Below are 26,410 nucleotides of genomic sequence, written 5' to 3'. Positions count from 1 at the left end.
GAGGCAAGGTACCCATTGAGAAAACCGTACCCGCATACAAGACAACACATACAAGACAATATGATGGCCATTTAAATGAGATTCCTGAAGAAGCAGAAGAGATGAATGGCAAAGATGAATGGTGACCTCACACAGAAAGAGATGACGCGCACAGAAGAGATGCAGAGACCAGAGAATGAGGATATTCTATAAAGGCATCAAGAAAGTACCAAGGATAAGTGACATCTTGGGATCAAGGTGCAGAAGCTTATGTCACAGAAACAGATGAAGATATTAAGCTTGTTTTAACGTGTGTAGATGCAAAAGAAACGCAAGCAACAAAGTAATTCTTAAAAGCTAGCTTCAAGCGTTATAGTAAATATATTGCGGCAAGCACCAATATATATAGATGCATATGAATTAAAAGATGGATGTTTCCACTACGCATTATAAGCAGTGCTGAACGTTAACAAGAAGGCCTCATTTCAGGGTGTCGCAGTTAAAAAGTTAATTGAAAAACAAGTGAATCCCAGCAGAAAGAATTGGATGAGCCAAGAAGCCAAGGTCTTATCAGAACTGTAATTGGCTTACATTGGATACAAATCGTGTGAAAGAACAGAGACTCCTGTTCGTAAGGCTACTGCAAAACAAAAGACGTCAGAGGACTATTAGAAAATCATGTTAAATACACGAAAAGGCTCGATTTCATGGTGTCCCGTCACGTGGAAGAAGAAAGTTGGCCGATCGAGGTGGTCACACATACGCACGAGGGCAGGATGTGCCCGCACTCCTTACATTTCTCAGAGCACAGTACACACTCAAGGCCATACTTCAAAGCACTAATTGACACTGGACCATTGAGGTGATGATGGATTGATACATTAATTGGTGGGAAGCTAGTGTGAAGACAAGCCCACCAGCACCTGGACGTTCAGTCTGCATGCTTCTAGACGTAGGTGGAAAAGTACTGACGAGGGTTAGAAGCCAACCAGTTGTAGAGGACTGCGCAATTAAGGGTCCTATAGTTTGTGTAGCTAATGGAACGTTGTGTATTTAGTGACGTTCATAGTGGCCATTTTAAGGGGAGGGCTTAGTTGCCCCACCTGATCTTAAATAGCCTATTACTCTCCTTCATGGTTCTATACTGATATGGAACTTATAAATAGATATTCACTTAGAACCAATAACTCCCTCCAATAGGTTTTGTAGTTTACCACGTAAGATGACGTTGGTAATGACACAGGTCAGCACGTCACTGATGACAATTTTGCATGATATAGCCTCAGTTTTTACTAAAGATGAGTTGAGTAAGAGGATCGAGCAAGTGCTGATGTTCATTGTACTCCCTCTATTAGATAGTTGATATTAAAACAGACTTCCTTTTGCCAAATTACCTGAGTCGTCTTGATTATTGATGTATATTTATTATCTGCATCCCCATCCATCTCCAGGGTATTGCTAGTCATCTTAAAGGGCTGGGTATCCCAGTTCACTTGGTAGCAGAGAGAGGATGGTTTATTAAAAAATCCATCGACCATCGACATAAGTAAACTTTAGAGTCTTGGTAATATCGCACGACCTTTGCCATTCGGCTGACAGGACGTGAAGCTCCCCATAGATAGTGGTTAGTATAATTGAAAAAATCCTTGCAAGGAGGGTGTGACTGCTCCCCTTAGTTTCCATAACAATCCCCACCCACGTCTACGTGACGCGGATCGGACAACAGTTTGAAGAGGCAGTAATGGAGGCGTAGGATCCTGAGGGTCCAAAGAAGAAAAGATGCGAATGGTGAGTAGAAACTGAGGCGTATGGCAAATTGATGCTTGCGTGGTAAAATAAAGGAGATTAACGGAGGAAGGCAGGATAAACATAACGTAAGAGTAAGAGTGTAATATATATGTATGGGGAATGAGTTATTGACTTGGGTGTGGCCGAGCAATATAATAAGGAATATCGTGTGAGAGGCCACGATAAAGAGGATACGCCCATACCTAGGTTTTGAAGAACGTTAGAAGATATTTGAACCCAGAGTCCCATAGTAGAACAACATAGAAAATAGATCGGATTAAAGGTAGATCTAAAGGGGTTAATTTACACTTCGTATGAAGTATTTTTAGAGGGCAAGACGAGTCTTAAAGAGAAAATCGTAGGAGATGTATGTGACCGGTCAAGTTTGTTTGTTTGTTTTATGTTGTTTAGAAAAAATGTTCATGTCAAACTTAAGAAAAAATTGACGATAAATAGAGAAGTGTGAAGTTGAAAAGGAAATCAAATTTTTTTTTAATTGTATTTGATGGTTGTTTTTTTAGCAAGATTAAACTAAAATTGTGATTGACAGGATTAGAGCTTGCAACGGTTGGTGCTCTCTCATATTGTATTGTTTTCTTTAAACGTGTTTCTAAACCTGTGATTAAAGCAAGCAAGTGTTGGCAAGCTAAGAGTAGACAATCGAGAATGGAGGATGTTACTCTGTTAGTGCATCTATGCAAGCAATTGGCAAAACATGCACCCAAACTTACAAACTTAGACAGTACAGTGCAGAATGGGTTAAAGGAATCGCAGAAAAAATGTTTATGCATTCGCTGCAAGGAGGGTAACTATCAAAGACAGTCTTGCAGCATATGACGACAAATTTGCATGCAGCATATACTGGGAAGAAGCTAGACAAGCACCTAGCGAGCTTAGAGCTCTGGAAAACGTACCAGGTGGAGCGAGATGAGCCGCCTCCTTTGGATTGGATACTTAATGTATGCAAAGAGGGGGGTGAAGAGCCCTCTGCTCCACCCGCCCGGCTGATATAGAAGACGAGAGTAAGAAAGACGATGGGTTATACCCATTAAGGGAACTTAAAGCAGCAACAGGGTATAGCAATCCGGCATATGAGTCACCTACGCAAAGTAGTGACGAGGGTCCAGAGAAAAATACTGAGAAAGATATAATCTCTAAAGTCCTGAGGGACAAGGAGAGAGGCCATAAGGTGAGAAGCGATCGAGCAAGCACATCTCTAGATATAGGAAGAGAAATAAAGAGATGGAAAGGAGAAAGAGATAAAACTGATGAGATAGCGCTCTTACAGAATTAATGGAAGGGAGGTCAGATTTTGCTTAAACTCAAAGGTACAGGCATTGAGGACGTAAGACAAAGGGAAGATCAAGACGAGCAAGATAAAAAAGACACAGAAAGAAAAGAACGATTGAAAGACGAAGGAGTGTAAGGAAGGATAGGCAAAGACGAGAGCAGTTATATCAAGAAGAGCAGTCAAGAAAACGAGAGAGAGCAGAAGAGCAAAGTAAACGACATAACAGACAGAGAGCAATCAAAGAACTTAACAGACAGAGAGCAATCAATGAAAGACAAAAGAAAGAGACGAACGATTGAAAGATGAAGAAGCGAAAAGGAAGGATAGGCAAAGACAAGAGCAGTTATATCAAAAAGAGCAGTCAAGAAAACAAGAGAGAGCAGAAGAGCAAAGAAAACGAGATAGCAGAGAGCGATCAATGAGCAGGAGAGGTTAGAACAAAAAAGAATAGAAGCGGAGGAACAGAAGTTAAGAGATAAGAGAATGCAAAGACGAAGGGATGAGGAGATACGTAGGGCAAACGAGAGAAGGGATATGATGAAAAAAGAGTAAGACAGACTGAGAGAGGAAGCAAGGAAACGTAGAGAATTTGACAACGATATGGAACATAAAAGAAGGCAGAGAGTATGCGATCTTGTTCGCCTGGAAAAGGAAGTAAGAGATCCTAATCCAGAAGTAGTATGGGAGGCTATAGAGGAATTGTTTCCAGAATACGAGTCATTACCAGGCTGTGTAGAGCAAATCTAGAAGACAAGTTTGACTCGAGGAGCATTGGGGAAGCGATCGATAAAGTATATCATGAAATGAGAGCTCAGAAGGAGTCAAGGGGGAAGGGCGAAAATGACCGTCTCGAGAGCACTCAGTTGTATGACACGGGGGAAGCCTCATGTAGTACTAGACATAAGGAACTGTCTTTAGACAGACTGACTCTAAATAGAGATGACGAAAAGAGAAGTTGCACGAGTTGGGCACAAGAAATGTCGGACGAGGAAAGGGAAACCTTCCATGGGGAAGAGAGAGGTGATGCACGTGGTCCTGAGGGATGCTTTTCTATGGAAAAAGAAGTAAGATGGTCGGATTTAAACGCACCTGTATCTAAGGCATCGGAGCCATTGACACAGTCAGACCGACCTAGGGGGCAACTCCACGATGAGAGGGGGGAGTCACTCCCTTATGTTAGCAGGTTAAGATCATTGCCAGGTAGAAGGCGATGCGGGAATATCGTCCCGGCGGTGGATAGACATGATGAGGGATGAGAATGAGTTTGGAGTTTCACAGTTTCCCTTGCTAGAGAAAGGAGGAACGAGACCAAAGTATTTACCATGGCCTCAAATGCATAGTGATAATCCAAGGTGTAAACTCCCGAGTTTAACTTCTGGTGCTGGGAAATGGATACATGAATTAGAGAAAATGACGGGGGGAAATACATTGATCATAGGGGACATTAAGGGTCTTTTAATAGCCATACTTGGTGAGAGGGCTTATGACGTGTGGACAAGGGAAGGGTACCCTGGTGTGACTACAGTCAACACTACTCGCAACGGAGCACCATTCAATAACTGTAGGGAGGCAGTCTGGAAAGCGCTTTGAGTACTGTATTCCGGACACGCCCAATATGGCAGCTATAATGAAGAAAAAGATGCAGGAAGGAGATGATGCGTTGGTTTACATTCAAAATTTCCAGGAGGCTTGGGCCTTGGAAACGCGTGAATCTTGGGGAAAATCTATACCAGTATTTTGTCATATATTATGCTAAGGTCTGTCAGAGCTAGTACAGAAGCAGCTCAAGAAATTAGTAGGTATAGAAGCTAAACCGTGGTCAGAGATTCAGCTGACCATTGCGCATTACTGCAGACTCTTGCAGGAAAAGAATTGCAAAAAGAACGATGTTCGCAAAGGCGAGGAGGCAAAGTTAGTCCAGAAAACATTATCCGAGTACGCCATTGAAGGGGCGATGTTGACCAGCGTAGAGGGATCGAATTCACAGCAGATAGTGAACATGCCGCAGGTGAATAATCAAGGCAGTTTGATCAAAACAATAGTGGATATGCTCCACAAGGAAGAGGATTTCTAGGAAGTGGTTGGCAAGGTAATCAAGGGAATTGGCAGAATAATCAGGGAAACTTTCAGAATAACCAAGATGGGTTTCAAAATATGCAGAATGATAACCAGAGTATGCTAAATGGGCAGCTTGGGAGACCACCGCCTATATGTTGGACGTGTGGAACGATGGGGCATTTTTCTTACACGTGTAGAAGTCTAGGGATGGAACAAAATGGCCAGTTTTCATGAGGGGGATGTCAAATCCACCTGCATATTCGCAGCAGAATGGAGATGGATTTGCGCAGAATCAAGCAATGCAGCAGCATGCGCCGAGAGTGCAGCAAGGCTTCCAACCACAGCAGGTGGCAGTTAATCCGCCACAAGGACAGTCACAGCAATCACCTATGCAGCTTCAGCAAAACACAAACACAGGTCAGTTAATGACTCCTGTGATAGGGGATGTCACTGCCAATGGAGGGAATCCTTTAACAAGTAACGGGATGAGGTGGACCCGCTATAGGACAGCTCACTGGGAGAGCTGATGTGTTCCATACTATCTGTGACGCCAAACCCTCATGAGGAACCAAGAGTGGACGTCAGTATGGGAGGCAAACGTTTTTCATGTTTAGTAGACACGGGTGCAACGTGCTCATGTATAAGAGAGGGAACGTTTTCCATGTCTGGTAATGCCATGAATACTCAGGGGTTCACAGGAGCCACAAGCAGAGTTCTTTCACTGAAGAATTACCAGTTTCTATAGGAGAATGTGACATGAAGGTGCCACTACTATATTCGAGGCAAACACCTGCCGATATATTGGGACGAGATTTAATGACTAAGTTGAATATGACAATCTCGTTCACTGATGAAGGTATAGTGTGTTCAACACCAGAAATGCATTACTTAAACGTGTGCGAAATGATTATGCCATTTGCAGGACAACTAGCTATGAGATCAATTCCATTGGAACCAGAGATTTTCCAGTATGGAGTATGCATTCTGTTGTAATGGCTACCAGGCCTAGCGGTCAGAACAATGAGTACTCCAGATGAATTTTTGTTTAGACCGCGAATACCTATGCTTGAAGAAAAGGGACGTGTTTTCCCCTTAGAGATACAAGCAGCCATAGTGTGAGGGGAAATGGTTTTGCTTGATGGACACGATGATGAAGGAAAACAATGGTGCGCAATAATCGCCAACGGGGAAGGTTACAGATTGACCGACATCACTGATGATCTGTTTGGAGATCATCCATCTAATGACAAAATGATATTTGAGATGTGTATCACTTACTGGGTAATATTAATTAAAAGAGAAGTTCATCAGAAAATGATGATAGCACAAAAACGTCCCAAGTATTTTGATGAAGACATGGCGAAAGTGCCAGTTTCATTATGGACTACCGGCCCCTATGACGTAGACCTATTAAAGGGGGTTGTAGAAGTAAAGATTAAATTGAAACCAGGAGCAATTTTACCTAGAGGACGACAATATCCTATGTCCCGAGAGACGATTTCCGCCAAGATGGATCAGGGCATCTTAGTGACGTCAGAGTCACCATGTAATACGTCACTGTACCCTGTGAAAAATAGTAAGGGGGTTGTGGCGTCTAGTGCAGGACCTTTGTCCAACTAGCCAGATTGTAGAGGCCGTGTTCCCTCTAGCTCCCTCTAGTTCCTAACCCGTCTATGATTCTATGTAATACACCTGTTGAAGCACGATATTTCAGTGTGACTGACTTGAAAAATGTGCTTTTCCCAATCCCATCACAGGATCTGGCAACCTTTACGTTCAGACAAACACGGCTGAAAAACACTTCAGATGGACATAAGCAAAATTGCTTTAGAAAACATTGTGTTGCAATATGTAGATGACATTTTAGTTTGCAGCACCTCAGAGGAAGAGTGTAGAAGAGTGCAGAATCGATTCTGTCCAGCTGATGCCTATACTCGCTGATAAAGGATATAAAGTTGACAAAGAAAAGTTACAATACTGTCAACAAGAAGTATTGTATATTGGCCAATTGATGAGGGAAAGAAAGATACTCCTGAGAGAGCTGAAGCTATTTTAAAAACAGCAAAGCCACACACGATAAAGCACATGCACAGATTTTTGGTATTATGTCAGAGCATGGGTCTTTGACTACAGCTCATATATAAGACCTTTATTGCAGGCTTTAAAGAAAGCACAGGCAACGCAGGAAAAAATTGTGTGGACTGAGGCAATGGAAGAAGGGTTTGACGAATTGAAAAAAGCAATTTGCACAGATCCAGTTTTAGGGATTCCCAATTATGCTGAGGAATTCTTGTTCTTGCATACAGATGGCACTGGTATGACGGCAGTGCTCACGCAGAGAACCACGTTGGGGTGCAACCCTCTTGCATATTACAGTGGAATTTTACACCCAGCGATGAGAGGTTATTTTCCGTGCAAACAAAGTTTAGCAGCCGCCACCTTCGCCATAGAGAAAGCTGTGATGGGATGATCCATGACGTTATTTGTTGAGCACACACTATTTGCCATTCTAGAAAAACCAAAAGGCACGTTGACTTCTCAAAGGGCTTTTGCCTATGAGGTAGTCATATCAAACCCAGCAATCAAAACAGTTTGATGTAAAATAGTGAATCCTGCCATGTTTGTAGCGGAGCCAGTGACAGAAGGAGAACCAATACACAACTGCGCAAACTATGAAGAGTTCTATGATGAACTTCCTAGAATAAAAGAGAATGCATTAGCAGGAGGAGAGATTGTTTTATTGACAGTTCTTCAAGCATCGATCAAAATGATGGATAGAGGTATACAGGTGCCGCTGTGGTAAAGCACTCTGCAAATGGGGAATTTCGGGTGCTTATTAGTTACCGATTGCCATCTCATTATTCAGCACAGGCTGCAGAATTATTGGCTTTGATACTCGCAATCGAGAATCACGTAGACCAGGAAGTAACAGTGTACAGTGACTCCGCCTATGTGACCTCAAAGGTGCACAAAGGGTAAGCCCATTGGAAAAGGAGGGGCTACCTCCGAACAGACGACACGCCAGTGCAGCATGCCACCTTATTGGACAGGCTTATTAAAGCACTACAACTCCCAGAAGGCATAGCAGTCGTTAAATGCGCAGCCCATACTAAGGGGCCAGATTTGATCTCAAGTGGAAATCAAGCAGCAGACGCTGTGGCCAAGCGCGTAGCAATTACAGATAAATAGATGATGAATGTTGAAACTCCTAATGTGAATTGATATTGATATTTTATTTCTATCGCGCTAGTACAAAAGTGTTTCAGAGCGCGACAAGGCAAGGGAGGGGAACAGAGGAGAACAAAACAGCGCTCTTACTAGGCCCAGTGACATTGAGAACGCGCAAGTGCATGGGAGAGGGGGAGGGGAAAAGCGCATGGAAGATGGGGAGAAGTGGAAAGGGGGAAGCAGAGGAGAAACAGATAAATAACACTAAATAAATAATAAAGGCTACAAACAGTGGTAGTGCAGCCAGAAATTTGCAAGTGCTAGGTTTAAGGCAGCAGACATGGTAGGTCTGATGAAGTGCAGGAAAAAAATGATTGTTATGATGACTGTATCTGAAGGATACAACCACTTGTCAAAAACGCAGTTAATAGATGTCCAGGGGGAAGCACCTCAAGAGGAAATAATTTGTGGACGCGAAGAGGGTGTTCTTTAAACCCCTTTGAAGCATTGTGGTGACATGACAGCACTGGTAAACCGGTGATGCCTATAGCCTTATTAAGGGTAGCACTGGAACAGCTACACTACCCCGCGCATACGACTAGGTAGAATCTCGCTACAACTATTGCTGAGGAATGGTTTCTGCCAAATTTAGCAGAACATGTTACATCCTTTGTAGTGAACTGTATTGTGTGTCAACAATGCACAGCTGGGCATACACTGTGCACAGTTACAGGAGTCATTCCAAGACCTAATGGCCTTTTTCAGCACTGGCATATCGACTATGTCAACATGATACAAGTATGTAATGGATATAGATATAGATACCTGATCGTAGTGGTGTGTCCTTTCTCGAGATGGCTAGAGGCAGGTCAATGTACACACCCAGATTCACCTGTGCAGCTACATTTTTAGTGCGGGAAGTATTTTCTAGATGGGGAGTATGTGAAGTTATGAGGTCAGATAATGGTCCACATTGTGTAAATCAGACATCTGAACAGATCAGCTTGTTGCTTGGCATAAAGCACAGGTTTTCTTCGGCTTATCATCCGCAAGGAAATGGAAACTGTGAGAGGCTCAACGGCCTGCTAAAAGAAAGAATAGCCAAATCTAAGCTTACCTTAAGGAAAGGGTGGTTGCATTACCTACCACTGGCATTATATGCTTTAAGGAACCAACCGGGTTCTGACCACCATCTCACGCCCCACAAAATAGTGACGCGGAGGTGAATGAGAGCACCCCTAATGCCTTCATCCAGAGTTAGAAGTGATGCTCAGCCAACTGCAGAACTGTTAGAAATGGAATTTCATGATTATTTGAACTGTATGACTTCCAGTTCTGTCATTCCAGGACAGCTGTAGTGACATTGGTGTAGGGCAGTAGAGAACATAGAAGATATTCGACAGACGAATCTCAGAAACTTTCCCAATCCCTGAAGATGCGGTTCTAGTCCGCAACCACGTAAGGAAAAATTGGGACGAACCCCGTTTTAACAGCCCATTCATTGTGGAAGACGTCACGCCGTCTGCTGTCAAATTGCAGGGCCGGCATGCTTGGATCTTTCTTGGGGACATTAAAATCTTTGCTGTAGAAACTCCTCTGCCCGCACCCCTACACGAAGCAAGTACAAGCATCGGGGAAGAACCACAGCACGTGCAGACAAGATCGATGACGAGGAAGAACGATGCAGAAGCTGACAAGTAGAAAGATAAAGAATTCATTGGACTGTAGCTTGGTTCGGGACACACCTTTCAAGCCATTTATAAAAGGGTGATGGAAAGTCAATTCAAACACTCTCTGCATATCAGTTGCAGGGTTAAGGGAAGATCTGTATTCGTGAAGCCACAGTAGCTTATTGACTTTGGACTGAGGCATGCTTAAGCCTTGATAAGAAGAGGATTATGCCAGATTCTGATCGTGGATACAGCAATTAGAAAAGGCTACAGTACCCAGATTCGTTTGACACTGAATTTCTGTTTGGATTTACCTATGGTGTCACCCAGTGATGACATTTCTAGGCACATTCTTACTTATTTCGAGTTGGTGTTGTGTTCTTTCCCTTCGTTGGTGGGGAGAACTACTGGTATGACATGCATTACTTACCGTAATAGCATTTCTGATGATTGTATCTGCTTAGATTCACATGCTGTGCATATGGTCCGACATCCAATGGTAACCGCGTAGTATTGCATCTTGTCTTTCGGGGACCAAAAGTGGACGTCAGCATAGGCGTGTCTGTAACACTATCCCTATCGTGACGTGTGTAGCACCCAAAATCTCTCACGCGCCGAGGTCCCTCCGATTGTATTTTTTCTGCCATGAGGGAGCCCAAAGCTATACATAAAGAGAGACAGTAGTACAAAGTCTATGTTCCTTACACCCAGAGCGGGGCGGTAGGGAGGGCCGCATGTGAATCTAAGCAGATACAATCATCACAAATGCTATTACGGTAAGTAATGCATGTCTTCAGATGCTGGTTAATCTGCTTAGAATCACATGCTGTGCATAGACTAGCGAGCAGTATCCGGAGTTGGAGGTGGGTTGCGAGAAGGAACAGTAGAGAAAAGATGTCTTAGTACTGCTTGTCCTACCTGAGAATCAGACCTAGAATTAGTGTCTAGGCAATAGTGTTTTGTAAAGGTGTGTACAGAACTCCAGGTTGCCGCTTTCCAAATGGACTCAAGATGAACATTTGCAATGAATGCTATAGATGCCCCGGTGCCTCGAGTAGAATGTGCTCTAGGCTTGAAGGGCAGTACACTCTTTGCAAGAGTGTAACATAGTGTGATGCATTTGACAATCCACCTTGAGATAGCTGATTTAGAGACAGGATCCCCTTCTGTACCAGCTGCTACTGAAACGAAGAATTGTTTAGTCTTTCTTAGTGGTTTAGTTTTCTCCAGGTAAAACATGACTGCCCTGCGCACGTCTAGTGTGTGAAGGCTTCTTTCGGACATGTTAGTAGGGTTCTGGAAGAAAGTGGGTAGTTCGATTGACTGGTTCACATGGAACTTTGAAATAAATTTAGGCGCAAACCTGGGATGTGTGCGCAGAACTACCTTATCTTTGTGGACTGTGACAAAGGGATCTAAAACAGAAAAGAGCCTGTAGTTTGCTAACCCTTCTGATAGAAGTGATAGCCACTAGGAAGGCTGTCTTATAAGTCATGTCTTTCAGACTTGCTTTATGCATAGGCTCAAAGGGAGCTCTCCCATGAGCCTGGTTAAAACCACACTCAGCAGATCCCACCCAGGAGCTGGGTGAGAGGTGGGGGATAAATCCTCTTAACTTTCCATTAGGTGAGCGAACCTGGTTGGCGGGCCCACATGGGGGCCACTTGTATCATGGTAACTGGTTCCTGATGCATCTTGTGCAGTATCTTGTTGAGAAGGGGAGTCGGGGGGGGTGGGGAAGCGTAGACAAATTTCCCCAACCAGGTTATCTAGAGACCGTTCCCCTTGGACCAGTTCTGGGGGTACCTGGAGGCGTAGTCTTGGCATTGGGCATTCTCCTGAGTAGCGAAAAGGTCGATCTCTGGGAAGCCCCATTCAGCAAAGACGCTGGATACAATGTCTTCATGCAGTCGCCATTCGTATTCTTCTGGCAGAGGAATATCTCTGCTGAGTACATCTGCTAGATTGAGTTCCCCTCGAAAATGTTGGGACAACAAAAACATCTTGTGTTTGAGAGCCCATATCCAAATGTTTTGGGACAACTTGGATAGCCCTGGAGAGGGAGTGCCCCCTTGTTTGTTCAGGTAATACATTGCTGTAGTGCTGTCGGTTAAGATCAGCACCGTCTTCCCTTGCAGTTGTACCTGGAAGGCTTTCAATGCTTTGAACACTGCTAATAGCTCCAGTAAGTTTATATGATTGGACGCTACTTGAGGGGACCACACTCCGTGTGCCGTCTACTGAAGCAGGTGAGCTCCCCACCCCGTGAGAGATGCGTCTGTCGTGAGAGGATCTACTGTTTTTTGGGTGTTCGAAAAAAACAAGCGTCGAACGAGTCCCCCGTAATGAGCCAGTCGTCGAGGCAAGGGTAAACTGGGACTGATAGTCTGCACAGGTGTGCTGCTGCCACTGGCAGGACTTTGGTAAACACCCTTGGCACCGAGGCGATGCCTAAGGGGAGTACTTTGAACTGGTAGTGTTTGTCCTGGATCATGAACCTTAGGTATGGTCTGTGCGCTGGCAACATTGAAATATGAAAGTATGCATCTTTCATATCCAATGTTGCCATGAAGTCCCCCCCGTTTCAGCAATGGGATCACTTCTTGTAGTGTTACCATGCAAAACTTCTGGGGTTTTATAAACTTGTTCGCTGGGTGCAGATCTAGAACAGGACGCATGCTGAGATCCTTTTTGGGTACAAGGAAGTACACTGAATAAATACCCTTGTTTACCTGAAGAATAGGGACGGCTTCTATGGCGTCCTTGCCCAGCAGTGCTTCCACCTTTTGAATCAGGATCTTTAGATGGTCCGGTGAAAGGCGCCGTGAGCGCGACGGTCTGAACTGTGGAGGTCGGGAGAATTCCACGCAATAACCGTGGGCGACCGTCTTTAAGACCCACTGGTCGGAAGTTATCCCCTCCGATGCCTTGAGGAAAGATGTTAATCGCCCCGCGACCGGGGAGGCATGGGAGGGGACCTGGACTTGGTGGTCATTTCTGACCCGAGGCTGTGGCTCCTCTGGGATTGGGGCCTCTGCCTCTACCTTTGCCGCGTTTCTGACCCCTTGAGGGATAGTAAGCGGGGCTTCCAGATGTTTGGTTATTGTTGAATTTGCCCGTGCCGTAGTTGTTTTGACCGGCACGAGCTTGTCCTCGAAAGGACCGCCGAGAGTTATTACGCCTCTGGGACGAGTGTTTTTGTGTAATTTGTTGCAGAGACGTTAAGGTCTCATGCTGCTTCTTGGCTGTCTCCAACGCTTCATCAACGGCCTTCCCAAAGAGGTTAGACTCTTCGATGGGCATATTAATGAGGCCCGAGTCTCAGGTCTAAACCCCGATGTACGCAGCCATGCGTGTCTCTTCAGAAGAGTCCCTTGTGCAAGGGCTCTGCCAGATGTTTCTGCAGTATCCAGGATGTTTTTGATCACATTCTGGTTAACCAGTTTTCCTTCCGCAACAATGGCGCGAAGCTTGGTCCTAGCCAGCTCCGGGACCTCCTGAAGGCCTTCTTGGAGCAGGTTCCACTGGGTATCGGCATAGCTTGCTAATAGTGTAGTATTATTAGCAACCCGAATGGTATATGCCGCTGTTGACGTGACACGTTTGCCTAGGGCATACTATCTTTTAGACTCCTTGTCCGGAGGTGATTCTCCAGTGGCAAGGGGTACCCCTGCCCTCTTACGAGTAGTGGTCACCACCAGTGAGTCCGGGATGGCATGCCCCTTGATATATAGGGGATCGGAAGGAGAAGGCCGAAATAATTTTTTGACTCTCAGGTTCACGGCCCTTGTCTGGGCAGGTGTGACTAAAGATGGAGCTATCCGCCTCTTAACAGAGTTAAGGAGGGGAATGGATTGACTTGTGGGAGGTTTTTCCTTAATAATGTCTTCCAAAAAATCCTGCTCAGGCAAAGCCTCTTGAGTGGCAATTTTGAAGAATTATGCTGATTTTTTCAACATGGTGCTGAAAGCTACTTGGTCATCCACAGGGGAGGCCTGGCGAGCCGGAGTGGAAGGAGGAGAATCGATGCACAAAATATCAGAGTACTGATCTTGATGTGACCAAGGAGCCTGTCCTTCTTCCTGGGTTTCCTCCCAGTTCTCTGTAGTCTCTTGCTGATCTTCTCGATAAATATCCAGAAAAGAGGATTCCTCTTGTTCAGTATAAATTTCCCTGTATGTGTCCATGTGGGCCACCTCTTCCTGTAGGAAAGCCTGAGGCTGCGCATCTTGTATTTGAAGGTTAGGGTCTGATAATCTGCTCCAGCCGATCCATGCATCCCTCGAATTTTTCAGTAGTCCATTTTGAGGACATTAAAGGGCCTAGGTGGGGAGAAACAACGTTCTCCGCCCTTTGGCGTCAAGAGGAACATCTCAGGGTGTCTGAGAGAGGCTCTTGACTATCCACGTAAGAGTCATTGGAATCGCGGCCCAAGTCCGTCGAAAATCTTTCCGCGGCCTGGCCCATAACTTTCTGCGGGACCGGGGTAAGGCCCACCGCCGCTGCGATCCTACCGATGCTCTTCCTGATAGTAACCGAATCGTCGTGGGACAAAGCCTCCGACGATGTAGCAGTAGCCAAAATGCTGTCTGCTGCACCAGAAGGCCCAGCGGTCAGAGTGCCGGGTAGAGGCCTAGTCGAAACTTTCGGGCCTATAGAGACCTTATATATGGTAGAAGTTTCGGAATCTAAAACTTCGGAGCGTGTAGATTGGGGAGTAGCGCCCTTATTCATTTTTGTTTGCCCAGTCGTCATGGGCTATTGCGGATGCGGGTAAGGCTTTGGATCTACACCATCCAAGGGAACCGGCGAAATTTTCGACAGACCCGTTGGCGCTTTCGCCTTTTTCAACGAAGGCGTCGAAGATGGCGTTGGGGTTGTGTGCTTAGTGCTATGTTTCTGTACGCCCTTGTCGCCGGGTGCAGTCCCTGTAGCAAGACCAGAGTCGAGTCTGAAAGGGTCGGGAACGGGCGTGGCAGACCTAGAAGTGTCTATCTCAAGGTCTATAACATCCGCATTGGACGTTTGGTCATCCGAAGTACCCCCGTCACTTTCGGCTGGTGTTGCGGTAGGGGAGGGAGGCTCCATGTGTGACATGCCGTACGCAGCCCACCGTTTTACACAGCGATCCTTAAGTGTTTTAGGCTTAAGGAGCATGCACACCGAACACCGCTTTTCGTCGTGCTCTAGGGGGAGACAGGCGTTACACGTCCTGTGCTCATCCTTCGAAGGATATCTAACCCTACACTTAGGTCAGAATCTAAAAGGAGTACTTTCCATATTCAAAGGGAAGGATGACCAGACTGAAAGGGAAAGAAGTGGAAAGGAGGAAAAACATAATAACAATATGGCCACCCCGAACCCACTCTTCCTACTGTATAGGTCGGCCACAGGACCCGACCATGTGGAAATCCGGCCACTAGATCTTAAGCGCAGAGACCACAGCCGTTGACGATTCCTCCGTAGTCTTCGTCGAAGATGTCTTATTAGGCGAAGTGACTTAACGGGGCATAAACCGAAAATTCGGTAAAGATAAACAATCTGAGGGACCTCGGCGCGTGAGGGATTTTGGGTACTACACACGTCACGATAGGGATAGTTTTACAGACACACCTATGCCGACGTCCCCTTTCAGTCCCCGAAAGACAAGATGCAATACTCTGCGGTTACCACTGGATGTCGGACCATATGCACAGCATGCAATTCTAAGCAGATTAACAAGCATCAGAAACTAGCTTTCTTGCGAGATCCTAAGAATGGCCCAATTATAAGAAAATTGCTCATAGTCATCATTGAACAACTCTTGCAACTACCTGAGTACAGTGAGGAGAGTACAAATGCCACTATCAACTGATCCAGCTCATAGACTAGTCAGTGTGGTGTTTTTTCGTCTGATCGAGGAGTACCTGCATCTTGTTGGAAGGCACACTGATGTGCTCACCTTTCTAAGGGATTCGAGAAACACTGCAAATCTGAATGTGATCTTGGAAGGCATTATTATTCTGAGCGAAATCACAGGTCGATGTAGAAACTTTCCTTTGAGGGACAGAGCGAAAGGTTGAGGCATAGACTGGGAGATAATCTATGTCATTGAGCTTGTTTAGACTTACTGAGGTCGTTTTTCTTCATACTAAAGAGGCATCTACAGTTTGGTTTGTGAAGGACTGATTCCAGAGACACAGAGAAAGTTGTTTTTGTCATCCAGTAAGCAGACAATGGATCGAGAACGAGTTGCTGAGTCAAGACAGCAGCTCCCAGAAGCAGTTCACAATGCTGATGTATTAAAGTTTGAGTTTTTTCTTCCTTAGGTAATCAAGATGGGGAATCTAAGCAGCAATATAATATTACCACATGACGAGAGACACTCACGCTGTCCAGGAAATAAATGTTGTAGATTAACGTACCACTGTATCATTTACACTTGCACTGTGTTCATAATCGTGCTACTTTCACTGACTGTACGAACAGCGTTCTATATTGGTGCGAATGGAGCTCAGACTCCTGTGCATGTTCTTGAGCAGAAGGAAAATGTACGCGTGGCAACTACTAGGCAGCCTAGACCCTATGTAGTCATTCCTGTTCAAGAGATGGATGTAATTAAAAATCGTTCACAAGCAAAGGGTGTTTCAGAACTTATTTTTGGACAACAGAGAAAGGCTTGGCAAGACAGTCATGACAAGGGGTTGTAAAGGGTGAGCCTACACAAGTAACACATGCAAAAACACCTGGTCCAGTGACAAGTGACCCAAAAGCAGTTTCGAAAAGAAGATCCCAGGTGGAGATTATGCAAGACGTTTTCATGCCTAAATGGGCTGCTGAGCAGATGAGACGTTCTGAACTTTTCCAGCTCAAGGAGCATATGAAGGTGTAGCTCGTCCACGGATAGATGTTACTGTGATTAATCCAGTCAGAAGAAGCTATGTTGGTACACTTCATGATTTGATTATGGAATCTCACATGAGATTCCATAACATGAGACCTAAAAGAAGCACAGAGGAAGATAATTATGAATTAAATGATTACCCGGACAGCACGGCACACATGGGAAATAACATATGATACCAACATATGAATGAAGTTGGGAAAAGAACTTCAAAGAGGAATGCTTCTTATGTGCACTCCTGCCATACAGCATGGAGAAGTCGAAAATCTTCGTAGCTGTTGAAATAATGTCAAAACAGCACATTATCTTTCACATGTAGCACTTTGCAAAACCAGAGGTCATGGGTCGTGATGCTTCTCTCAAATGGGCAACTGAATGGACAGATCCAGATGAAGATGATTATATTCAAGATATAAAAACAAGAAACAATGCCAAGCCGAGGAATCATGTGATCAGATACGAAAAACCTGGAGTAAAAGGAGCTGAAATCAGACGGGAAGTGAAAAAAAAGCTGAAGACCGAAGGAAAATCTGCAGACGATATTCGAATTTGGAAGAGCAGAGGTCAAATGCAGATCTGGGGGTCAGTGTTATCCCCAGAGGGATGGGGAAAGGGAGTGGTGATCTGCAGAGCTTGGATGGTAACTAATCGTCCTGAATCGACTATTTTGAATGCAAACCATTATGGCCAAGACTTTCTAAGGACCCTTACAGATAGTGCCTTTGGAAAGCTCAAAGCTGTGCTTCAGAAGTAATGGTACAAGAAAAGTTGGAGAAAATCAGAAATGCAATCGTATCTTTGACACATTAGGAACAGTGCATGGAACAGCAGTAATCATGGATCATTATTGGGCTTGTGGATCCAAGGCATAAATAAGGAAATAAGGCTACCTAAAAACTGGGGAGGAATATGCACATTGGTAAATGTCCATGTCCCTGCATTAGTGATTCTGAAGAGTGTTCTGAACCTCGACAGATTTCCAAAAGCAGATGCTCACCTGAGGAAGAAGAGATCTGTGGAGCTAATAAAGAGGATAAATAGAGAGAACTACTTTCCAGCCAAATCAATAGAAGCTTTTGACTCTATCCCATTTGAACACAGACTGTTCTGCCAGACATCTTCAGTTGATATTCATGACAAGAATCCAGGTTGGAGCAAATACCAAGTGGCTTCAGATAACCAGATGGGAATTGCTGCAGACAATTTACACTACTATAAAGGGATTCAATGCAATCAGAGAGGAGATGAGAGCCATATGACTGATGACTCTCCAGAACAGATCCGTCTTGAACATGATCACAGCTATGGATGGAGGTGTTTGTGCAAAAATCAGAGAATCATGTTGCACATTCAAACCTTCTCATGATGGCGAGAATGGAACCTTGACAGAGGCCATAGACATGCTGACGAAACTCCATGGCCAGATGATAGACGAAGTAGAAGACATTGCTGATGGCAGCTGGCTTAGACCACTCTTCTCTTGGGTTCCACAATGGATGGCAGATATGTTCAAGTTCCTTGGAGCCCTGATCGTGTTGATATTGCTTGGATTTTGTGTGATCAAGATAATAATCTTGCAGTGCAAAAAGACAGCAAAGAAAGCCATAGTGATGAAGATTATGATTGATGTTGAACCAGGATGGGAGCCCAATGATCTGACAGATGAAGAGATCAGAGACTTTGTGAAGGCCAGTATTCATGTACCTGAAGGAACAAAGTTCCTATACCCAAAGAACCATAAGAAATATGTGGGAAGATGGATCTATTGCAGTCTCAGTGGACAGTGCATGCTCATGACATGGAAATGGATGAGCATGTGAAATCAGCAGGATGCGTGAAGGGAGTAATAAAGATATGGATACCAAAGAAACATTTCTTCAGACAAGGATGTCTAGATATAAAGGATGATGAGAAGGTGGTTGATTAATTGCCCAGAGGGGGGAGTGCAGAGGAGGAGCCAAGTATCCCTACTCCAACTGCCCCCCCTCTATTACCTATAGAGTGGAAACCAGAGTATGAGACATACACGGAACAGATGAACAGACAAAGAGCACAGCGTGGACTCTGGGCCGTACCAGTGAGAGTACCTATACCTAAGAAGATCAGCGAGGCAAGTTACCCATTGAGAAAACCGTATCTGCATACAAGACGATATGATGGCCATTTAAATGAGATTCCTGAAGAAGCAGAGGAGATGAATGGCAAAGATTAATGGAGACGTCACACAGAAAGAGGACGCACACAGAAGAGATGCAGAGACCAGAGAATGCAGATATTCTATAAAGCATCAAGTAAGTACAAAGGATAAGTGACATCTTGGGATCAAAGTGAAGAAGCTTATGCCACAGAAACAGATGAAGATATTAAGCTAGTTGAAACATGTGCAGATGCAAAAGAAACACAAGCAGCAAAGTAATTCTTAAAAGCTAGCTTCAAGCTTTATAGTAAATAGATTGCGGCAAGCACCAATATATATAGATGCATATGGATGAGTAAAAGATGGATGTTTCCACTACGCATTATAAGCAGTGCTGAACATTAACAAGAAGGCTTCATTTCAGGTTGTTGGAGTGAAAAAGTTAATTGAATAACAAGTGAATCCCAGCAGAAGGAGTTGGATGAGCCAAGAAGCCAAGGTGTTATCAGAACTGGAATTGGCTGACATTGGATACAAATCGTGTGAAAGAACAGAGACTCCTGTCCGGAAGGCTAGAGCAAAAAAAAAAGACGTCAGAGGACTATTAGAAAATAATATTAAATACACGAAAAGACTAGATTTCATGATGTCCAGTCACGTGGAAGAAGGAAGTTGGCACATCGAGGTGGTCACACCTACGCACAAGGGCAGGATGTGCCCGCACTTCTTACATTTCTCAGAGCACAGTACAAACTCAAGGCCAAACTTCAAAGCACTAATTGACACTGGACCATTGAGGTGATGATGGATTGAAACATTAACTGGTGGGAAGCTAGTGTGAAGGCAAGCCCACCAGCACCTGGACGTTCAGTCTGCATGCTGCTAAACGTAGGTGGAAAAGTACTGACGGAGGTTAGAAGCCAACCAATTGTAGAGGGCCGCGTAATTAAGGGTCCTATAGTTTGTGTAGCCAATGGACCGTTGTGTATTTAGTGACGTTCATAGTGGCCATTGTAACGGGCGGGCTTAGTTGCCCCACCTGATCTTAAATACCCTATCACTCTCCTTCACGGTTCTATACTGATATGGAACTTATACTTAGATATTCGCTTAGAATCAATCACTCCCTCCAATAGGTTTTATAGTTTGCCACGTAGGATGACGTTGGTAATGACACAGGTCAGCACGTCACTGATGGCGATTTTGCACAATATAACCTCAGTTTTTACTAAAGATGAGTAGAGTAAGACAATCGAGCGAGTGCTGATGTTCGTTGTACTCCCTGTTTTAGATACTTGATATTAAAACATACTTCCTTTTGCGAAATTACCTGAGTCGTTTTGATAATTGATGTATGAATAAAATCTGCTTCCCCATCCATCTCCAGGGTATTGCTACTCGTCTTAAAGGGCTGGGTAACCCAGTTCATAATGGAGGATCCGGAGACAGTGAAGGGCTGGCGTAAAAAATTCCCAATCCAATGGCCTGAATCAGACATTGAATATTTGGGTATCAAACTAACCAGGGAGTATGAGACACTGTATAAGGCTAATGTGCCTCCGCTGTGGGCGGAACTGAAAGATAAACTTCAGAGGTGGCACAAGCAGGAGCTCAGGTGGTTTGCGCGCATAGCTGCACTTAAAATAACTCTACTGCCCAAACTGCTGTATGTTGCAAGCTCCCTTCCACTTACCAGTGCCGGTAGGATAGCTCAGAGGAAACACGCTCGCCTTGGAAGCATAATGACACGGAGCACAGGTTTGATCCCTGGGTACGCGCTTAGAAACCTCTTGGTTTAAGCGTGTTATAAATCCCCAATTATAATTATACCAACGTCACAGATCCAGGCCCTGCAACATGAGATGTTCACATTTATTTGGGGTAAAAAGATGCCTCTTATCCCCAGAAAGGTTCTGACGCGGTCGGTCTATTCTGGGCGTTTGGGGGTCCCAGACATCGATAGATATCTGCTGGCAGCAGGGATAACCCCCATGCTTGAATTGACAGACAATCTGACCCAAAGGGTTGTGTGATCTGGAGCAGTGTGTCACATCCATATCCTTAGGAAGCTTACCATTCTCTTAGTGGTCAGGCCAGGCGGGCAGGAGGGACCCTGCTTGCTGCCATCAATTGCGCTGTGCAGCACTGGAATCAGGCGCTGAGGCTGAAAGTCTCGAGTATATGGAACAATGGGACCTCAGTGTGGGGGTTGCAATACCACTCGAGGTATGGGAGCAGATATGGTGTAGGGCACACAAGACATCTAGATGTGCTACAATAAAGGAAGCAGCATATAAACTCTGCTTCAGATGGTATCTGACCCCAGAGAGGCTACACAGACTACACCAGCAATACTTGCCCTTACGTTGGAGGAAGTGTGGGGAAATCAGAGACCCGATACACATGTGGTGAGCCTGCCCGAAAGCCCAGGTGTATTGGAAAGAGATCTTAAGGCATATTAAGGGCATTACAGGGTCCAACTATCTCACTCTCCATTAGGTATCCTTTTGGGACAATAGAGGAGGGAGTCTATCAGCAAGTGGCCCGCGGAAAGCCTGCTCACGCATATGCTAACCACTGCCAGAACTGTCCTGGCTCACCAATGGAAAACCCTGGAAGGGGGTTCGTTTGTGGGGTGTGTTATCAATCGAAAAGTGTGTGTACTGTCCATGGGGTCTTATTAGACTTATCTTAAAGTGTGGTCCCAGTTTTACGAATGGGTGAAGGCGAGAGAGCCCCATTATCACAGGCGTTCTCTGCTGTGGACATTTTCAATATTATAGGGGCCCTGAGGTGGTGCCAGCGGGCTATGTTTGGTTTCCTAGGGACGGCAACAGACTCTGGCCACAAGGACTCATAATCAACATCATTCATGCCACAGTGTTAGGTAATGTTAAGTCTGTTTAACTCTGTTGTGTGTTATCTTCTTTTTATGTTTTCTAAACTTATAAAACGTTAAGTTCCAAAAAGACTCATGCACAACAGCAACAATGACTCTAATGCACATGTACGCAATAAGTATAACTGTAGCTTTTATTTTTATTTTCATTTGTATGGAACTACTACAATAAAGATAGATTACACAAAAAAAAAACATGCAAGGGCCTACACAGAGGTTGAGTTATTCCCTATTTATGAGTATTAAGGAAGATCCTAGAATGGATTAAGTGCACTATTTCCAAGTACATAAAAGAGCAGGGGTGCTGGACCAAGATTAAGGTGCCCTGGCAGAGCTATGAGGGAGTTCCAGTGCAAAAAGAGAGCACAAAGTGTACATATACAGAAATTAAAATCTACAAAAGTGAGGAAACTAAAGGAAGAGAGAAAGGGAAAATAAATAAATGAGAATATATAATCTCATCCGGGGGAACTTCTCTCTTTGGGCTGTATGCAGGGTTACAGTAAAGACTTGCCAAAAGATGCTTTAATTAGTTGTTGGTGAATACAAAGTATCTCATTTGCTCACTCAGAGATGTGATGCAGTAAAGTGTTTGAGGTGGAAGATGTAAAGCTGCATCTGACCCCAGGTGCACTAAAACATGCCACAAATGACAATTAAGCTGCATGACCTGTGTGTGTTGGATCTGTGCTTTTGGTACACTGTTATATCTTTCAAATGCATGCACCCACCTCCAAGTCCTCCAGGGATAACATTTGGTCCGTATCAGCGTCAATCTCAATTAACCCTTTGTGCGTGAGCTTTGTCACCTGCCATGTTTGCACTTTTCTCTCCTCCTCTTCTATTATGTCTAGGGCCTATGAAAGAAAGAAGGAATTACTGTCTGCACCCTCTACTATTTTGAAGAGACATCTGCTGAACAACAAGGTAAACCAAATGCCATGACCATAAGACCCACCTGCTCCAACTGGTCCCTGAACCAAGAACTGAAGATTTGCTGACATGGGGGAGTTGGCAGCTCTAAAAAAAAATCACAATCTAGAAAAACATGACCGGTAATGGAACAACCTGCTACCCAAATGATGTTTCTGAGACCCCATGGACTTCAGGAGCCTCAGAAAAACACAGCCTCAGATAGCCCTTATAGCTAACTATTGGATCTGATCATACAGCAGAGGGGGAGGGGGGGAACACGCAGATGTTGATTGGGTAAGCAAAAGATGAGCATCAGTCAATTTCTAGAACTGGCATCTGGGGAACAATACATAATAAAAGCCCGGGAATCAAATCAGGATCCACTTACCAAGTTTCTGACACTCCTCTCTGCCAATTCGGCTTGTCATGACAGGTGTATCTCTCTCTCTTTCTCTCTCTTTCACTCTCTTCTCTCTCTTTCTTTTTCTCTCTCTCTCTCTCTCTCTTCCAGTAGTTGGCCTCACTTCCACATGATAGGGGTGCCTCTTCCACCTCTGTCTCCCTTATGGCAATGCCCATTTGCATTTTCACACTCCCCCAAATATATCCATTAATTGAACACTTTCTGGAACATGCATCACCCTTCACCTCACCAATAGCAGTGTTCCTGTGTGAATCACTCCTATACCTTGAAGTGGGTGTCCTCTATTCCCTTGATTTTGTCATTTTATCTGGCTCTCACAAACCTCAGTTAATTTCTACATCGAGCCATCCCAAGACCCCTGTTTTTTTTAAGTGCATCTTTATTACTTCAAGCATTTTTACTTTACCCTTCTCAGCCCTCCCTCCCCACATCCACATGCTTGTGCTGTCATCCACATGCACACTGATTGGCAAAAGGAGTAGTGTCACCAGTTTTTCAGTGAAAGAAATGTAAACAGATATTGACAAGGAACACCAGAAGAAGGACTATTTGATGCAATTAAAGTTACTCACCTGTATTGATAACTGTACTCCTAGTCGATAGACCCTTTTCTCTCTAGTTACAGGATATTATCCCCAGGATCGGAGCATGATGCACAGCAGCATTTTTACTATTAGAAACAAATAGATCTCCTATGTGTACACACCTCCTGCTCAGGATCACCTCGGTGGATGCTTCCAGCCCCAACTGCCTCTCATTCCAGAAGCTGAGACCACAGACTCTTTTAGAGCGGACAAAGGGAGGGACTAGTGGGGGAAAGGGGACTATGGACTACGATATATTAAATAACTTTAATTTAGTCCTATTCCCCGTTTCCTTTTACTCCACATGTGTGAGTTTAAAAATTCATTACTGAGAGCGGTGGGGTCTTCAATGTGCATACAGTTCAGGGAAATTGTAACTAAGCTTTGCAACAGAAGGCACATTACCCCATCAGTCAGATTGAGTAACATGAATAGGAATTTAGCGGGAGAATGCAGGTGCTAGTGTGGGAATTTGGGACCATTGCATCAAATATGGTGGGAATACAATAAATGGTCCACATTTTAGCACTTGGTACCTGACTAAATTTCAAATGTCATAGGAGAGGCCTTTCCTTGGGATCCGGGGATAATACTTTTGGATATCCCGAAGGATCAAGTCTACCCACTGACAATAGGAAAATTGTGGCAACAATATTGTTGGTGGCAAAACTGGTCATGGGGGCTATGTAGAGGAACCCAGAAGAACCACAGTATCACTTGTGGTTCAAAAGTATGGCACTTGCTTGCTATAGAAAATGATCTACAGGCTTGAACAAATGCCAAATAGCTTTTGCAGCTAAATGACAGCAATTATGTTCTCTTTTCTGAATTCAGGGTTGACACGTGCCCATAGAACAAAGGGGGTCTCATTCTCTTGAATATAATAGTGATGGAGAGATTTGATCATCTATAAATTGAAGTGGAGAAAAAGGCCACCAATGATAGTGATTCAATAATTGTTTATTCTTTAGTAAATGGATGCTAAGGTACAATTCGCTCATTGCCAGACTCTAAATCGTTTGCTTGATCTCAGATGATACCATACATAAAACACGTAGGGCCAGATTCTCAAAACGTTTTGGGTGCAAGTGATGAGATGCGCAAGTAATCTGAGGGGGATGGCAAAAGAGAAAGTAGAAGGAAGGAGAATAGATGGTGTTGTAGAAGGTCAAGTCAGGAGAGGGAAGGAGGAAAGAACGAGGGATCAGAAGGGGTTGGAAGAGGGCAAGACCAGGATAGAGAATTAAGTTGAAGGGAGAGGAAGACATTGGAGGAGAGAGAAAAATACAAGGAAGCAGTGGAAGAAAAACAGAAGAGAGAAGGAGGAGGTCATCAGTTGCAAAGGATGGGGGATAAAAAAGGAAGGTGTTAAGTGGGCATAGAGGTTCATGCTGAGAACTCAGTATTGGCCAAGCCAAGAGGGTCACAAACCTGCAGGGGTGCTGAGAGGTAGAAGGTGAGATCAGTGAGGCCAGAAATGGGGGTGAAGCAAAGGGACAAGGACTATTGCAGCTTTGTGGACCAGAGCCCATATACTGATGGGGCCTAGACTCAAAAAGCCTAAAGACACAGGAGAGCACAGACATAGAGATATGTGAAGAGGCAAGGATAGCTGGAGCCATTGTCCCTATTTTGGGGGTACTACCAAGCCCATCAAGGATACAAAGGAAATGCCTTCTTGTGGAAACAAATTATCTGAAAACTGAGGGAGAACAGAAAAGAAACGATCAGCAACAGACTTGTCGGGATCCATACGCCTGCTTCTGCTAGAAGAGCCACATCCCCTCCAAGGAAAGTAATCAAGAATCGCCTGGTTGTGAGATAGAGCCAAATAACAGGCTGGTGGTACTGAGACACAAAGACTCTTGCAGAACCGAAATCAAGAAAGCTGTTAGGGGAGTCTAAGGTAAGAGGAACAACTGTCAAATCTAAATCGGAGGAGTTCTGGGAGACTAGAACCTAGTGTGGTACAAGAAAGGAGGCCATGGTGGGCTCATCCAAACTGGAAATGACTCAGGAAGGACCAGAACCTGGGCAGGGGCCCCAGCTCCCATTGCCCCTGGCTGAGGCAAAGTATAAGGATGGTAGTCTGACCATGAACCCGGAACAGACACAAAAGAAATCAACTGTAATGTGAAAGCCAAGTTACCACAGCCCAGGAGGGTCAACATTTGCTATCAAACACCAGTGGGAGTGGGTTCAGGGATTTATGAACTCCAGAGAACTTTGATCACTTTACCTAATACGTTTGGGGAAAGCTTACTCGGACCACAACCTGGAACAGGTGAAGTCATTTGGATTTAGGACCATGGTCCCACTGGAGACAAGTTTTGATCCTTACGATATTTTATCTCACTTGTTTTTGTTCTTCAACCCTCACACTCTTTTAAGGAGGGGTGTCCATGTTTGGTTACCCTTACTGCAACACATGTTTATTTAAATGTTTTTTAAAAAAAATAATGTTTTATTGGTTTTCTCAACAGACAACAAACAGTGCACCTCAACGTGGTGCATATAACTACAACCCCTTCTCTCATCCCCCTCGCAGTTTCTTAATCAACAACCACGGTGTACTAGTCCACAACTGTCTCTCCTGTGTCACCATCCGGTGAGC

At 44.5% G+C, this 26,410-nt stretch overlaps 1 protein-coding gene across 2 annotated transcripts in view; it reads right to left on the bottom strand.

Moving 5' to 3' along the window:
* Positions 1-26,410, bottom strand: part of SPOCD1 (SPOC domain containing 1) — a 948,037-nt gene that overhangs the window by 502,957 nt on the left and 418,670 nt on the right. For both annotated transcript variants that reach the window (XM_069622501.1, XM_069622502.1), the window contains exon 8: positions 22,605-22,730. In XM_069622501.1, coding sequence (XP_069478602.1) covers positions 22,605-22,730 — 126 coding nt within the window. The remainder of the gene's footprint in view (positions 1-22,604; positions 22,731-26,410) is intronic.

This window comes from Ambystoma mexicanum, chromosome 11 (assembly GCF_040938575.1).
Source record: "Ambystoma mexicanum isolate Mex_15411 chromosome 11, UKY_AmexF1_1, whole genome shotgun sequence".
In the NCBI taxonomy this organism is placed as follows: Eukaryota; Metazoa; Chordata; class Amphibia; order Caudata; family Ambystomatidae; genus Ambystoma; species Ambystoma mexicanum.
This window is presented reverse-complemented; position numbering and strand designations above follow the sequence as displayed.